The following is a 16,209-nucleotide window of genomic DNA, read 5'->3' as shown; positions in this document are numbered from 1 at the left end:
GGAGAGGCATTATCGGAGTGTTCACAAGGCATATGACAGCGACTTCCCTCCGAGTAGCGAGTTGAGAAAGAGAAAGGTCATGTATTATTGCTACACAAACATTATCTCGCAGTCTTAGTGTCGCCAACTCGTTTCTAACATGCAAAAAGACAAACAAATGCGTCTATGGTCTGTGTATTTTCGATCTTTCCAATCGAGACGAGATCTTTCTCCCCCGTCTGTGTGCGAGGGGGCGGGGCAGTTTACACACACGCAGCTGCTACATGCAGGAACACACGGCGGGCATGGCGGAGAGAAGCGCTCCAAGGTGTGGTTAAATGTTACCCGTCTTGAGGTGGACAATGCTCGTTACCAATAGTGTTTAGCATGTATAGGGCGGTAACACGAGCAATTTGTCTAAACATTTAGCAAAAGTGCACCACATTCAGACGGAGGAATGCACCGGGTTCGACTGTCTTTCTAGTAGCTCTGTAGCCCCATCCACGAGCAACGTTTCCACGTCAGGTGTTATGTATGCTAGCAGCAACACACGGAGTTAACTCAATTATACAAACATGGGTTAATGATTAGAGGTAACTGAGTTATTTATTTTGTTAAAGTTTCAGCTATTCTGTTTACAGGTCTGTCATCAGATTATTTAATACGATTTTTTAAAACATTGTTGTTTCTTTTGATGTGAAATATTATTTATTTAATTTAAATAAAAAGCAATGTTAATTTTTTTTTAAATGTGTTTAGTTAATTTAATAATATATGTATTTTTGAATCAAGTATTCATCTTTATTGTCTTCATTGTTAGTTTCCACATGCCTAAAACAACCTCAAGCTAAATCTAAAAGTTGATGGCTAAATCAGAGCGTTTGAGAAATTGTGCAAGGCATACAGTAATAGTCCGAATAGTCGATTAATCGTTTCATTAATCGATAGATTCATCGATTATCCAATTAGAGAGATCATTTAAAGAGAGCAAATGGAGAGGCATCTTACGCGGTACATGGACAGGTCTATCCTCAGAGAGTTGTGAAGCTGGTCTAGTAGCTTGACAAATCGCTCTTTCTGCAGGAAAACAACAAAGAAATGGAAATATTAACACCAGACTACTTAAGAATATTTAAGAGCCGATGCCATCAACACCAGGATAACAAATGACCATAATGTTAAGAAAGGATTGCAAAAAATTTTTTTTAACTTTTGTTAGCAAAGCACAACCACAATTACACTTTACTTTTTTAAGTAAATTATGATATTGCGCTTTTTGTTCTACAAGCCTTTATGAATAACATTGTTGCATTTATTCATTATAAATGTGTCTGGCTGGTGTGACTCACCCCAAAGTTAGAAGCAGCAAAGCGGTCGGAGGCAGAGACGTTGTTGGTGGCCTGGGTGGTGTGAGCGTAGTAGGCGTTGATGTTAGCCAGGAGGGTACTCATCACCGCAGGCACACCTGGGCACATGTACTTAGATGACAGGCAGGCAAAGTGACTGAAAAAGAGAAAGAGAGAGGGACATGTAAGCAAATGAAGGATACTATACAGAGACCCTAATACATATAAATGACTGCACTCAAAGAAACAGGGTCTTATGTTAAAGGTCCCCTATTATACTGTTTTTCATCAATATATTATAGGGTCTCAGACAAAACATGTCTCTGAAGTGTTTGGCTCCAAATACCAAACAGATCATGCATTGTAGCATCCCATAATCCCCTCTGTTTCAGCCCTGTTTCAAAAAGGGCTGATTCTCTGTCTGTTACTTTAGATGAAAATAAGGAGCCCCTCCCCACGCCCCTCTGAGAGATATTTGGTTAAAAAGAACACAATGGTGCTCTAGGAGGAGATTCAGGTGATAAGGTGGGCGGGGGTTACCTTGGTTGCTGATTGGCTAATGGTTACACAAGCCAAAACATCGTTATGACATCCCAAAGGGGCCACAATCTGATCAGCTAATTTTCAGACAGGTTTTTATAGAAATGGATCAGGACAAAAAGAGAGAGAATCTTTTTTGCTGAAACTTTCAGAATCTCTTTACACAGATGTTACACATGTTGATGTATAACAGGCATGAAAAAGTGGATTTCACATAATAGATGACCTCTAAATAATCATATTCTAAGGTCAGGCTTTCAGGTAGCAACATACGTCATGGCCTGGTAGATGGACTCCACTCCATAACGCATTGCAAACTCATCCACAATTTCCTGGGGAGTCTCCTCAAAGTAGACCTTCCATGCGTCATCCCCTTTGGCGTCGGGGATCTTCACAACACCGGTGTTCTGGATATCTGTCACATAGTGGAAGAGGTTCTACCCAGAGGAACAGAGGAACGAGTTAGAGAGAGAATTGGAGGAAATATCTAGAGAACATAGGTGAGAAAGTGAGAAAGATATTGGAAAGGAAGGCAAAAAGAAATGACATGTAATAGAGAGTCTAGGTTAAAGAGAGAGCAATCAAAAGTGTTAAATGGCTTTTAAGAGCATTTGCACATCTTTAATCAAAGCTTTTTAATCTTCCATTGGACAAACGCAGAGCAGATTAAATCTGGTTTGTTCATCTTTAAATGGCTTTGCTACATAGATATCCATTACACTACATTACGAGGCCAACAAAAGGTGCTGTCTTGACTACTCGACCCTGAAGCGTTTATACTGCTGTAAAAGTCGTCTACGTGGTTTATGGCCACTTATGTGCAGCAATGACAGCGGCCATTTGTCTGTTAAGGTTCAGCTAATATGCTCAGTTGAGTAATGGGCTGAGTAATGACTCCACACAAAGCTGTGATCGGTCTACAATCAATCAGCACCGAGCCGGAGGAGAAATGTGTCAGATGACTTGCTGTTGGAAGTGGATCTTTATCTCATGAGAGCAAAGCAAACTTCCTGCAGTATTACCTTTATTTGAAATTGATCTTAACATTCGATGTAAGAAGAAAATAAGGAAATAAACCTGTTTGGCATGGCTCATCAGGAATACTGTGCACAGAAACACTCACAGGTACACAGACAAACACACTACTATGAACCCTAATGGAAAAAGTAGCATTGCAAAATCCTAAATTTGAATGATTGATTAATTGAAAAAAATCTGTTATTTAAAAAAATCAGCTTTTTTTTATTCTACAAATAATATGAGTGCTTCAAACTATTCGGTAGAGACCTGAGAGATTCCCTGTTCTTATTTTATCTAATGCCCAATCTGCTATTAGTGTGCGATTAGTGTGCATCTACATAGAAAACAGAGAGGTCTAAATTATATTGTGTACAATGTGTATGTTTTTATGCAGACCAACTATGAGTTAATCAGTGCACAGTGACTTGGACCTTTAAGTAAAAGCACATGAAGCTTTAACGTGGGATAATGTTTGTTTGTTTGTTTGTTTGTTTGTTAGTTAAAAGTAAGTGAAATCCATTGTCAATATTCCTTAAGATCTTGAAGCAAAAATGCATGTATAAAGCCTCAAAACTGTATTTACGAGAAGCTCTTGAATGTATTTAATAAGAAACTGTCTGTTCAAACACACAAACACACAATACATTGAGCTTACTTCATGCAAACAGGTGTACTGAACGTGATAGGGGGCCACCGTCTCCTCTCCTTTGATCTCTACATTAATGTGCATGCGGATAGCTCCAGACACAGCAGATTTGTCTGTGCGCTTGTCTGTGAAGAGCACAGCACATACAGCAACACGGTTACTGAACTGAAAACATCTGAATCAAAGAAGTTAGGTCATTCATATAACTGCAAACTATTCAAGGTATCAATACAGTTTCAATTAGCCGATATAAAGACATTCGACTGACCCAGATTGTACCAGACGTCCATCTCTCCGCTCAGAGTGCGGACCTCGATGATGGTTTGACCGAGGAAGTCGTCTGACTCCCTCTTGAACTTCTGCTTCACACGAGACTTAATGTCGTCGTCCTCATCCCACACTCGCACCTTGATGCGGTCCGATGAGTTGTGACATTCACTTAAACAGACACAGAGTCAGCTGCTGAATATAGTACTTACAATGACAGATGGCCAAGATGGAAAGGTGGATTACTATCAGCAATCATGACTCATACAAATATAAAAATACTGTTAATATAATCAACAGTATGCATATAGAAATGCTTCGCTGAATGAGTCAGACGATTATAACAGGACCGTTAAGCTGTTAAAAATACATTGTATAATGTTAATGAACAATTATTCCTTTAAGTCCTTCATCAAGCCACAAAGCTTAACATTTGCAGGTTACTCAAATGTGACGATTCGCTAGTTTTCTCTGTTGTTGACTTTTGCTTAACTGGAAAAAATAACCAACTTAATAACTGGTAATACAAATCAGAATTGTTGCAGCGCTATCTTAAATGTTACATATGTTTGCAAGCGGTGTTCACTCACAAATTAAAAGTCTCCTCCCAGACAGGGTTGAGGTTCCCATAGATGGTCTTGGTCCTCTTTTTGGTCTTTCCCACCTGGACAGTGACGTATGGATCACTGGAGCCGGTCTTATCCTTGGCTTGTAGACCCTGAGCACACAACACTGGGGAAAAGAGGGGAAAAGATGTCATGCTGGTCAGTCAATGTGTGTATGTCTGGGTGCAAATCATGTGACCTCGTGCTCTACTGCCCCACAAACGCCACCTGTGCTCTCTTCATTCAAACGCCAGCTTGTCTCTTTTTATAGACCGAACACCTGAAATGTGCCGTCCCCTCTGACTTTGATGTAGACAGGGTTGGCCAGCTCTGTTCAAAGCTACTGTACTGTACTGATTCAAAGGTCCCCTATTACACTGTTTTTCATCAATATATTATAGGTCTCAGATATATACAAAACATGTCTCTGAAGTGTTTGGCTCCAAAGCGGTACCAAACACCAAACAGATCATTGCCAGCATCCTCATAACCCTCTGTTTCAGGTGTTTGCAAAAGCCTGGCCTGTTCTCTGCTCTGTTGGTTTATGTTACTTCAGATTAAAAAATAAGGGAGCCCTCCCCACGCCGCTGCTGAGATGGAATTTTGCCGTACAAAAAGAACACAATGGTGCCTCTAGGAGGAGCATTCACGGCCTGATAAGGGTGGGGGCGGGGGGGGGGGGTTACCTTGTTTGCGTGATTTGTGCCTAAATGGTTACACAAGAACAAAAATATCGTTTATACATATAAAGTGGCCAAAAATCTGAATCGAGATCATGTTCAGATCAGGTTTTTATTGATAAATGGATTCAGCCGAGAAAAAGTGAGCAAATCTTTTTCCTTGAAACTTTCAGGAATCTCGTTTACACAGAGGGCAGCTCTTTCCCATACATTGATTTATTTGTGCGCCGGGTCCGCCAACAATTAAATATCGCTGCCGCCACAAATGGATCTCAGTAAAAAATCATCATATTATTATAAGTTTTTCTTTTTCTGTGAGTCTAATTGATAGTTGAGGTGGGCTGATGAGCGGAAGTTGCGAGTTCAAAATCCTGCCTGGTAATATATTTTGCTCTTTTTATTATCCTTGTATGTAGTGTATATTGTCTCTCTGTGTTACTTCTATTGTATTGTGTCCCTGTAATTGGTCATTTGTAGAATGATATTTTGTTTGTGTATGTATTATTATAACCCCTACTGGATCCTCAACTCGTTGTTTGTGTTTTTTTCATTCTTTCATATTATCATACGCTCATTACTATCATGTTTGATGTCAACAAAGATCGTTGTCTACAGTAGCCATGAACTCGCATGTATTATCTTATTTGAGGGGGGGTGGATGCATGGGATCCACCCGAATAGGTTAAGGGCCTTTTGGCTTTTTCTTTCCCGGGGGGTGTCTGTTGTCTGGTGCCCCTTCTATATTATTGTATCTGTCTGTGTTGGATTATATCTCTATCTGGGAGGGGACATGCATGTTTTTATTTGTTGTATATGTATAAAAGAAATGAACAAGTGGATTTTGCACAATAGATGACCTTTAACTCCCCTCTCACCTGTGATGCAGATCTTGGCCGACCATTTAGAAGTGCCGTCGAGCACGCTCTGTTTGATCTGCTTCATGTGGGTGACGTGGGTGGCCTTGGGGGCGGCGAACATCTCCTGAATGAGTTCGAAGATCTCAGGTTTGTTCCTCTCGCGGATCTTCATGCGGTCTTTAAGAACCATGATGATGTTCTGCGTTCGGTCCTCAGCGCCGTGTTTGGAGCTCTTCTCTGCTGCTCCTGGTTACAATACAGATTAAGACCGGAAAGGATTAGACGTTTTAAAGTGGTGTCATATGAGAGGTGTTGATATTTGATAAAGTGATTAGTGAAGACAATAACAGAGCAGAACAACATTGCATGGCGGATGCATTTCTACATGTTTAAGGAAGAGGGATTTCAATACATTAAAGAGAAGAATGCCTGTGAAGAATGTGTAGGGGATGAAAACCTATATATTAATATATCAATGAAAGAGGGCCACATTTGCAGAGCTATAAAACGCTGAGTAAAAGAGAGATGGAAAAGCGAGGCGGATGACAACAAAAGACAAATGGCTTTTAATATCCTCTCAAGAAAACGACCAAAATAAGAAAGTAGGAGTGAGGGAAGTAGGAGGAGGAGGACTCTGTGCTTGGCAGTGACAAATAGCGATAAGAGGAAATAGATGGAGTAGATAGTTTACTATTATTAATATAAAAACATCAGCACTGACACAGCGAAAAAATATAAAAACATAAAGTCAGCAAATGGTTGTTCGGCTCCTGTAAATATGTCATGGTATATCTCAGTAACACCATGTGAATATTATACTTGCATATACGGTACTATGAATATAATACGAAGTCAAAGCTTTAGCTCTTATATATCCCTAAATATGATAGGCTATACAAAGCCTATTTAGGACCAAGTACTAAATATATAACATTAAAAGGAATAGCTAAGAAATGTTGGGAATTTGCTTTCTTGCCAAGAGTTAGAAGATTGATGCCACGTTCATTTCTGTACTGTAAATATGAAGCCAGCCCTGCTCTGAAGGTAACCTGCAGACAACTAACACTAAAGCTCACTAATCACAATGTCATATATAACTTGTCTAATAAGTAAAAACATTTTAACCTTTGGATAGCTGTTAAGCTAGGCTAACCGCGAGTGGTATCAAGCGTGTGTTGCTTACTTTAAATTACATATTTTGAATCCTGCCTTTTTTCCAGTATTTTAGTGGCTAAAACGGCGCGTAGATGTTCGGGCATTTCACTTACTTTGCAGACAGTCGGCATTGAGTAGATCTTGGCACTTCTCGTGGCATTTGACTCCACACTCGGTACAGCGCATGCCCTGGCGAGCGATACCCCAGAGCAGCCCCTCACACTCGTAGCAATAAGTAGGTGTGGTGGCTGTCCACACCTCGAAATTGTGCGGGGTTGTGCAGGAGATTGGATATATGAGGGCCTGGAGGGTCTTCTTGTATACATGACTCTTCTGCAGGAGAGAGAAGTAAAGGTTCAGCTGAGTATTTTAAAATTATGATGTGAGATACTGTGAATTATTATTCTAATCGAGTACTGACCAGTTCTTCGTTGTGCAGGGTGCTGGACGTCAGGGCTGAGGTGATGCCTGCCTTCCTGGAGCTCTGAACCAATGACTGAGTGACAGGAGAGAGGAGGGGTCAGTTTCCCTCAGATCCCTACTCAATATCTGATTTCTTTATCAAAACCATGATCAAGACACATCTCAGTGCAGCCTGTGAGGCAATATGTTTGTATTACTGTCTGTCTGGCAATGCTCCCCTGCAAGAAAACCAGAGATGACTGCTGCAGCATTTAAAGTGCTTCCTCTCCTAAGAGGGATCCATTTTCTGGTGAGATGAGAAAACTAGTATACCTTCAAAGGTGTTGAAGTTACTCACCATAGCCTTTGGTTTGGCATTGACGGTGGAGGGAGGGAAGGGAAGGGAGAAATGTGATGTTAGAAAAAGGCGAGAAAGAGTGGAAGGATGGGGGGGGGGGTCCATAGGGAGTTAATAATGTTAAGAAAGGCTGCATTCATTGCGCATATGCTGTGGTTATCATTTTTAAACAAAAATGGACATCTGCANACAGGGGGGACATGTCCCCCGCACTTTTCGAAATCCCGTTTGTGTCCTCCCACTTTACAAATATGATGACGGGTTGCGTTAAAAAATAATAATAATAAACATATTTGTAAAGTGGGAGGACACAAACGGGATTTCGAAAAGTGCGGGGGACATGTCCCCCCTGTCCCCAGTGGAGATTACGCCATGCGTGTGTGTGCGTCAAGTGGAATAAATATATATGCAAGTTACAACACACACAGAGTAAAACTCTGCTCCTCATGTGTTGTATAGGCTGGCATGATAGGCTGTTCAATGGGGCTGATGTGTTGTGTAGATTCTGCCAGAAGGAAAATCAGCGGGGAGGTGCCACATTGCTTTTCTTCCCGACTGCAACGCTGGTCCCGCAAATCAAGCAAGAACGTGATTGGTCGATATTCATTGTGGGGGTGGGGGAGGAGGGGTGTTAGATAGATATAGAGTTGTAGTAAGTAGATAGAGTTCGCTATGATTTAGGTTTCGTTTATGCATAGAGTAGATTATTTTAATTACATTTCCTTTTTTGTTTTGGATTTGCTTGGCGAGCTATTTTTAGAACATGCCCGGCGGGCGACTCACGTTGCCCCTGCGGGCGACTGAGTGCCCGCGGGCACCGTGTTGGCTACCCCTGAGCTAGGACAACTCAATAACATTATTCTCTAATCAAATAATGTATGAGTCTGTGAGCAATGAGGGTTCAGTGCTACTGAATACAAAATAAAAATGTAGTAATTACTGTTGGACTTTAAGCATAGGAGAGAAATTTTATTCAACATGCATTTGATTGCTTTATTCTTTCTCTCAGAACATGAAAAAAATCGCCTGTGCAAGAGTGCGGATTACATGAACCTGCACTTTAAGGTCAAGTGGCTGTTCAACGAGTATTGCAAAGACCTGCCCTTCTTCAAGAGCAGAGTGCCTGAATATCCTGCGTGAGTAACAACTCCTTGACGCTTATCCAAAAAAGAAAGTAAAAATAAAGCAATGGAAATCCTCATCTTGTCCATCTGCGATCCTAGTTTGTGAATATGTACATATCTTCTGCCCTCCACAGGTGGTTCGAGCCATTTGTCATTCAGTGGCTGGACGAAAACGAGGAGGTGTCTCGGGACTTTCAACATGGTGCTTTGGAAAGAGACAAAAAAGATGGGGTAAAAGTTTCCAGCTCTCTTTATCTCCCATTCACTCCTTTGAAAGCGTTGACTTGTTGTTGTTGTTGTTGTTGTTGTTGTTGTTGTTGTTCAAGCAGAATGACTGTAATCCATCCTTTGTACTTCCTCTGTCACACTCAAAGTTATCAGCCAAAGTGTCTTCCTCTTTCTGCCGCTCTGCCTCCCACACTTTGCCCGCTCCTCAAAGTGATTTATTGAATTCTTCAAAGGCAATAAGTGAAGCATGGATACGGCAGGAAAGACTTGAGATTGAAGTAGAACGTGTTCCTCGGATAAGAGGGTGTTTCCGTCAAAGTACTCTTTGGAAGTTTATAGAAGTGGGGTCTAGGCGTGCATGCGCTTAAGTACTAGTATATATTTTTAATATTGGTAAATATTGTCTGCTTATCTGTATTGTTGTGTTGCATTGTTGGAGAAGCCTGTGACCTAAAATGTTCAACGACATACCGTAATTTTCGGACTATAAGCCGCGCCTTTTTCCCCATTTTTCGACGCTGCGGCTTATATAACGGTGCGGCTAATCTATGGATTTTTACAGCTAACGGCNTTATCTGTATTGTTGTGTTGCATTGTTGGAGAAGCCTGTGACCTAAAATGTCCAACGACATAATTACTCTGTAGCTATAGTTAGTTTGACAATAAAGAACCTTGAACCTTGAAGGCGGCAGTGAACCGCAGTGACAGTAAGATATTGTGAATGAATGGCCTTATTCTAGAGTTTGACTGCAGGAGAGCCGTCTGCACCTTATTACCCAGACTCCCCAGAGGAGCACCTTCACACTCACCTCCGGCCAATTAGGGACAAAGGGCTAACCAATTACAGGGAGATAGACAGGAGCTCCCACCTGTCACCCAATGGCTGTCTAACTCGCTCTATGGCTGGTTGGCTCTAAGAGGTCTACCGCTTTGTTCATGTGATTGAAAATATCAAAGGTTCAGTTTAAATGTGTCTCTAATGATCCGTCTATTTTGTGTTAAGGGCCCAGATTTCACATCTAACTAGGCCCCTCAAATCACATCTTCTCACCTGCTGCTCATAAATTGTCACTTATGCCTTGTCCAAGTTATTTTCATCCCAGTTTTTAAACTTCTCGCACACCTTTTCTGCCCTACAGTTCCAGGTCACATCCGAACATGCTCTGTTCTCCTGTTCGGTGGTGGACGTGTTTTCTCAGCTCAACCAGAGCTTTGAGATCATCAGGAAGCTAGAGTGTCCGGATCCACAGATCGTAGGACACTACATGAAGCGATTTGCGAGGGTAAATTCGGCCAATCAAACAAAATCAATGTACAACAAACGGGTCTTTAAAAGTTGTTTTTAGAACAGCTTATTGATGATAACATGTTGTTCTTTCTTGTTACCCTTTCAGACCATCAGCAATGTGCTCTTATCTTATGCTGATGTCATTTCCAAGTTGTTTGCCAACTATGTCACCATGGAGAAAGTGGTAAGTGGTCGAAAACTGGATGAGTCTGTGAGGGTTTTCACAATCAGCACTTGGAGTTCTAATATATAATAGTCTATATCAGGGGTGTCAAACCCAAGGCCCGGGGGCCAAATCCGGCCCGTGACTTCATTTGATGTGGCCCACAAGAGCTTTCAAAGAATATAATATGTTTATTATACGGTTACATGCCGATTTACAGAAGCACGTTGCCCACCATAAATTTACATGTCCCACAATGCATCTCAATTTTGACTTGTTTTCCTCAGAATTTTGACTTTTTTTCTTAAAGAATGTTCATTTTTTCTCAGAATCTGACTTTGTATTTTTTTTTCAAAATTTCATTTCATTTCATTGTTGTTTGATTTTGGCTTTTCTTTTAACTCATTTGGTGACCTTCTCCACTGAAGAGATTGCAAATTGTATATACCCTAGGACTTCCTGTTTCAGGACATAGTTAATTATTGAGTTAATGTACACCTATCGTAATCCAATTGCAGATGGCTGAATAACTCTAATATAATTCACTTGTTTCATATAGGTATTATAAATATTATATATATATATTGTCTTTTTATTAGTCTTATATATAAAACTGCGCCCTTTGAGTGCACCATGCATGCTAATGTGGCCCGGTTTTAAATTCAGTTTGGGGACCACACTGGTCCAATATAATACAATTTGCAGTCGTTAGTTAAGCACTGTTGTTAAGTGACAGCTGAGGTCATGGTTTTATATGATTGTTTTTTGAGTCCTGTACCACCAAGATAAAGAATCTATTTGTCTTTCTTTTCCTCCGCCTGCTATACTGATCACAACACCAACAGCTGAGGTTCAACTGGAGAAAATGTTTGAAGCTCAATGCGGTGGAAAGAGTGTTAGTCACCTTTTTTTTTTTTAAAGTCTCTCTGGAGTTCATATAGGACCGGCCGCCGCCTGAATGATTTGGACAGGCTTAGTTTTTTGTGTTAAATTCGGGTATTGGTCACAACTGGCCAACTGTATCCACGGGACATGCCAAAAGCTGTTCCATAAGGGGATACTATTATTGCAAAACTCTCTGCCAAGTCACCATAACCATGCTCTGTGTGCTGTTTCCATATCGTACTTTAGCTGTGTGTGCAGAGGCCCAGGATTTCTTAAGGAACTTGCAGATTAAGCTAACAATGTCATGCATGATCTCAGCGGGTCTTTGCTGTCAGGTAATACAAACGCTCACACACAAAAGTCATTCATTAGCAAGAGTTTGACATTATCTGTGATGTATATTTTAGATTATGCGATGCACACTTTGTATAATATCTCTTTGTACTTTGTCCCTTTGTAGTTCCGCTCACATAGAGGAGGGATGTGAAGCGCGCATGGGACAGTCTTGGCATCAGGTTGAAGGGAAAGCCTCGAATGTGGGGAAACGCAGCAGCGGTGGCAGGATGACTGACAACGTCCTGCAGCCTATCATGGGTTCCTTAGCAGCAAGTTGAGGCAGTCTGTTATGTTGAAGTAAGAATCTAAAATGGAACATTTATTACTTTGATCCCACTTAGAGAATACGTGCATAGGGTGGACACAGTTTTGTCTGCTTTAAGAAATTGTAGATGGTCTTGGTGGGATATCTGATGTTAAGGACATACATTTTCAATTTATTTTATAGCCATGTAAGATGGATTTTCTTAAGCTAACATCTATTGTCAAAGCAGGAATAAGACGGACTAGAACGGCATTGCCTGTACTCTAAGGTATAGTTGATAATACAGGAGAGTAAATTTCCCCAAAATCTGAGCTTCTGGGCTTTTTGACAAGCCTTCAGCTAGGGATTTCAAATCCCGCGGGTCGCCTCCTGTTTTTTCTGTTGCTTATTATTCATCGCTCCTTCCTCTGTCTCGGCCCTCCTGCCAGCGCCTGACTCTTGTTTGCTAAGTCTAGTGAGAAGACGCAGTGCTGAAACGGTGTTGAAAGGGCGTGTGGGAAGCTTGGGATGAACACCATGGAGAGAAGACCATTGCTCCTGCCGCCATCACGAGCAAACGGTGAGAGTGAAGGCGAGAGACAACACAACCCACACAAACACTAAGTCGTACAATACACATCGAATTGGCTGCTGAGCCAACACATGTCGTCACTCTTGCACCCTTTGTTGCCTTGCTGGTACATGCAAGAACAGGTGGNTATGTGCCAGGGCTTAGCCCCGGACAGCCCCAGCCCAATTTAACCCCTGGGTATTTGTGAGGGAGCTCCTATATGGCATTACCCCGTTGAAGCTCACGAAAGTTTAACACATTGCATAGTTCAAAGTTTTGTCAATTGTTTTGTTTATTGGTCAAATACTGGTTTCTAATGTTTTCTGAGGAGTTTTACTGGAATGAAAGAGCACAGAGTTACAGAAGCAACAAAGCAGCATACTGCATTAAACCTGACCTTCACAGAGAGGTTGAAGTTCATGTGGAAAGGAGGCTTCAGTAGTCTGTCTGCACTCTGTTTAGTTTTGCTATCTTACAATCAATATAGTAAATGTGAGGTAAAGTGTGTCGCCAATGTAACCGGTTAGAACTCAAAGTTGCGATGAGGTCTTAAAATGTATGGAAAGGGTCTTAAAAAAGGTCTTAAAAGGTATTAAATTTGACTTCAGGATTCCTGCATATACCCTGTAATAACATCGAAAGTAATATAAATGATTTAGAGATCAAAACATTTGTACTCATTTTCCCTCAGACTAACATGACATTGTCAAATAAATATAGATAAACATAGATAAACATCTAAGTGTTGTCATTTAAAACGTTGTTATAACTCTTCACTGTAGAACAGGGGTGTCCAAACTTTAAACCACATACAGAAAAATATACGAAGGGCTGGGCCACTCACTAGAGGTATTTCGCCTCTTAAGTTCAGTTATGAGTTGGAAAAATCAATCCAATGTAGGTAAATTATTCTTGATACTTGATTGCTTATAATAAGAGGAAATATGAAAGGGTATATTTCAAGGTTGTTATGTATATTTGTTACTGGGCTTTTTTTATTATCAATTTAGATTTCTTAGAACATGTTTTCAACTTTAATGGACTGAACATGAATACTGTGTAATATATTTGACCATATATATTTAAGAAGTACAATATAAGACAAGCAGAAGTTTATTATATTAAGTCATTATACTTTTTGAATTTGCTGAGGGCCGAATCAAAATGGTTTGCAGGCCACATTTGGCCCCCGGGCCGTAGTTTTGACACCCCTGCTGTAGAAGGACATGTTGCTCTGTATCTGCCCACACCAGTGCAAATGGCCGGGTTTTAGTCACTCAATCTGAATTTAGTTCATGTTTTTCTGAGTTTCTGGTTACTCGACGTTCCTCAACAATCTGCCATTTTGTAAAGTCTCTTCAGGGCCTAATAGCATTAAGATTTACTGTTCTTTTCTTTTCCCTTGGCTGTAATTTGTCTCACTTTTTGAGAGGAAACAAGCAGGATAAATCATAAATCAAACTCCCACTCACTGAAAGAGAAACTAATAACTTAAACTCAAGCAGCAGTTTCTGATCATTTGGATACCAATATTCCTGGATCCATTTTGTAATTGTCCTTTGCTTGATTTCTGTATTATCCTCAGTGTTATGTAAAAAGCACTGTGACACTAGTGTGCGTTCCCATCATCAGATCCAGGTCTGTCTCATCCGTCACTCCTGCATTGGATTTCAAGAGGGATTTCTAAAACTAGCTTTGAGTCATCATTAAAGCGCTTATTCGTTCCAGAGTCCCTGGTGAATTTCAAATAAGCCTTTTTCCCTTTGAATAACACATTTCATCCTCAGGGACGTTGCTATATATTGTTGAAATCTCTGCAAGATCGTTCTTCACGTCTCAAACCCTGCGGTGCTCGGCTCCTTTGTTTTCGTCCTCCAGCACATCTTCAGCTATTTCAAAGAAGTCGTCCAGACAGTTGACATTCTGGGTCTGTTCAAAGCTGTTTTAGCAGCTAATCTTGAATATGTATGAGTTGTTGACTTAACAAACACAGTCAGGATTTCCCCCAGAAGAAGTCTTGTTGTCTCAGACATGAAAAGTACAAAAGTGAAATTCACATTTAGAGCACTGCATTCATTACTGAATTATAACTTGTTTTTGGAAGATTGTCCCAATGATTATTTGATCCATAATACGAATAGATATTTTGATGAGGTTTTTTTATTTTGTGATGATGAGGAAATTGTTAGAAAATAAAAATTGATATGTTTTGAGTTTTGACTCTAAAAAACGGAGATTGAGCAGAATATAATTATCTGAAAACTCTGCATATCGTGGCTTCCTTGCTTTGTTTCCTTTAAGCCACTTTGAGCCTTTTAAACAGACATCTATACATAATCTTTTACTTCATCTGTTGTAACTTACAGTTGTAATGACTCTTTTTGGCTTCTGATGATGTGTTGATGTTATGCATCTCTTTTTTAATCAAAATAAAATAAAATAATTTTCAAACACATTCAACCAAGTCAGCAGGCCTTTACAATAATCAAACAAGAGTCAAAACTCAAATGATATGATGAACAAACTGAGATCGTCTGTTTTCTGGTATGTTGTACATGATATAATGATACGGTTGTAAACTGTGTCCTGACGGCGTCTTCCACACAGGTTGCCCATGTGTATCTTAAAGGCTGGCACCATGGGAATTGTAGTCTTTTATAGTTCCTTGACTACAGAGGTCACCATTAGATGAAAATATTATGACCTTTTAACAAAAACAGAAAATGTGTGTATGTGTAAATGATACATAATCTATGCAAAATGTAGGAATAAGATATGTTCCAAAAAAACAAACATGCATGTTTAGATATACAGTATATTTGTTAAGTATACAACTCGATTAAGAATGTTTATAATAATACATTTCTCTAGGTTTAGATAAAGTTAGACATTTTGTATTATGTATCTACTAAAATGGTGTCACACATAGTTACATTTTATGAAATACCGTAATTTTCGGACTATAAGCCGCGCCTTTTTTCCCATTTTTCGACGCTGCGGCTTATATAACGGTGCGGCTAATCTATGGATTTTTACAGCTAACGGCCACTAGGGGACCTCCTAAATCTATGGATTTTACAGGTTACAGTCCACCACCTTTAACTCTATGGGCTCTATGGCCGGTCCGCGCCCCCCACCTTTAAGCGGCGGGCTCCAGCAGGAAAAGCTGGAGGCCGGAAAAGAGTGAGACAGGTAGCGCGCAAAAGTAAAAGTGGAACCGAGAGTGGTACGAGAGACAGAACGAGAGCAAGACAGACAGACATTACGAGAGCGAGACAGTTTGTCCCCGTACCACTGGTTGAAAACCACTGCTGTAGATCACTGCCGGTACGTGCGCTGGGAGCGCACCGTTTAAGTTTGAAAGTTGAAAGTTTGTGTGTCTGAAACGCTATGTGATACAGTACAGTTTACACAGCACATGTTCTGTAGCTACTATTGCACGAAATGCTAACACTTCAATACGTTATGACAAATATGACTAACTTTGTTTGTTAGTAAATTAGTTAAATAAAGTG

General features: G+C 40.4%; 1 protein-coding gene across 1 annotated transcript in view; it reads left to right on the top strand.

Moving 5' to 3' along the window:
- Positions 1-16,209, top strand: part of LOC104940955 (protein unc-13 homolog A-like) — a 69,414-nt gene that overhangs the window by 20,549 nt on the left and 32,656 nt on the right. The window contains exons 15-18 of the mRNA XM_010765976.1: positions 8,865-8,991; positions 9,114-9,210; positions 10,347-10,490; positions 10,602-10,679. Of these exons, the coding sequence (XP_010764278.1) occupies positions 8,865-8,991; positions 9,114-9,210; positions 10,347-10,490; positions 10,602-10,679 (446 nt within the window). The remainder of the gene's footprint in view (positions 1-8,864; positions 8,992-9,113; positions 9,211-10,346; positions 10,491-10,601; positions 10,680-16,209) is intronic.

The sequence above is a fragment of the Notothenia coriiceps genome, unplaced genomic scaffold (genome assembly GCF_000735185.1).
Source record: "Notothenia coriiceps isolate Sejong01 unplaced genomic scaffold, NC01 NC01_scaffold00002842, whole genome shotgun sequence".
Classification (NCBI taxonomy): domain Eukaryota; kingdom Metazoa; phylum Chordata; class Actinopteri; order Perciformes; family Nototheniidae; genus Notothenia; species Notothenia coriiceps.
Note: the sequence above shows the minus strand (reverse complement) of the source record. Positions and strands in the feature narration are given on the sequence as shown.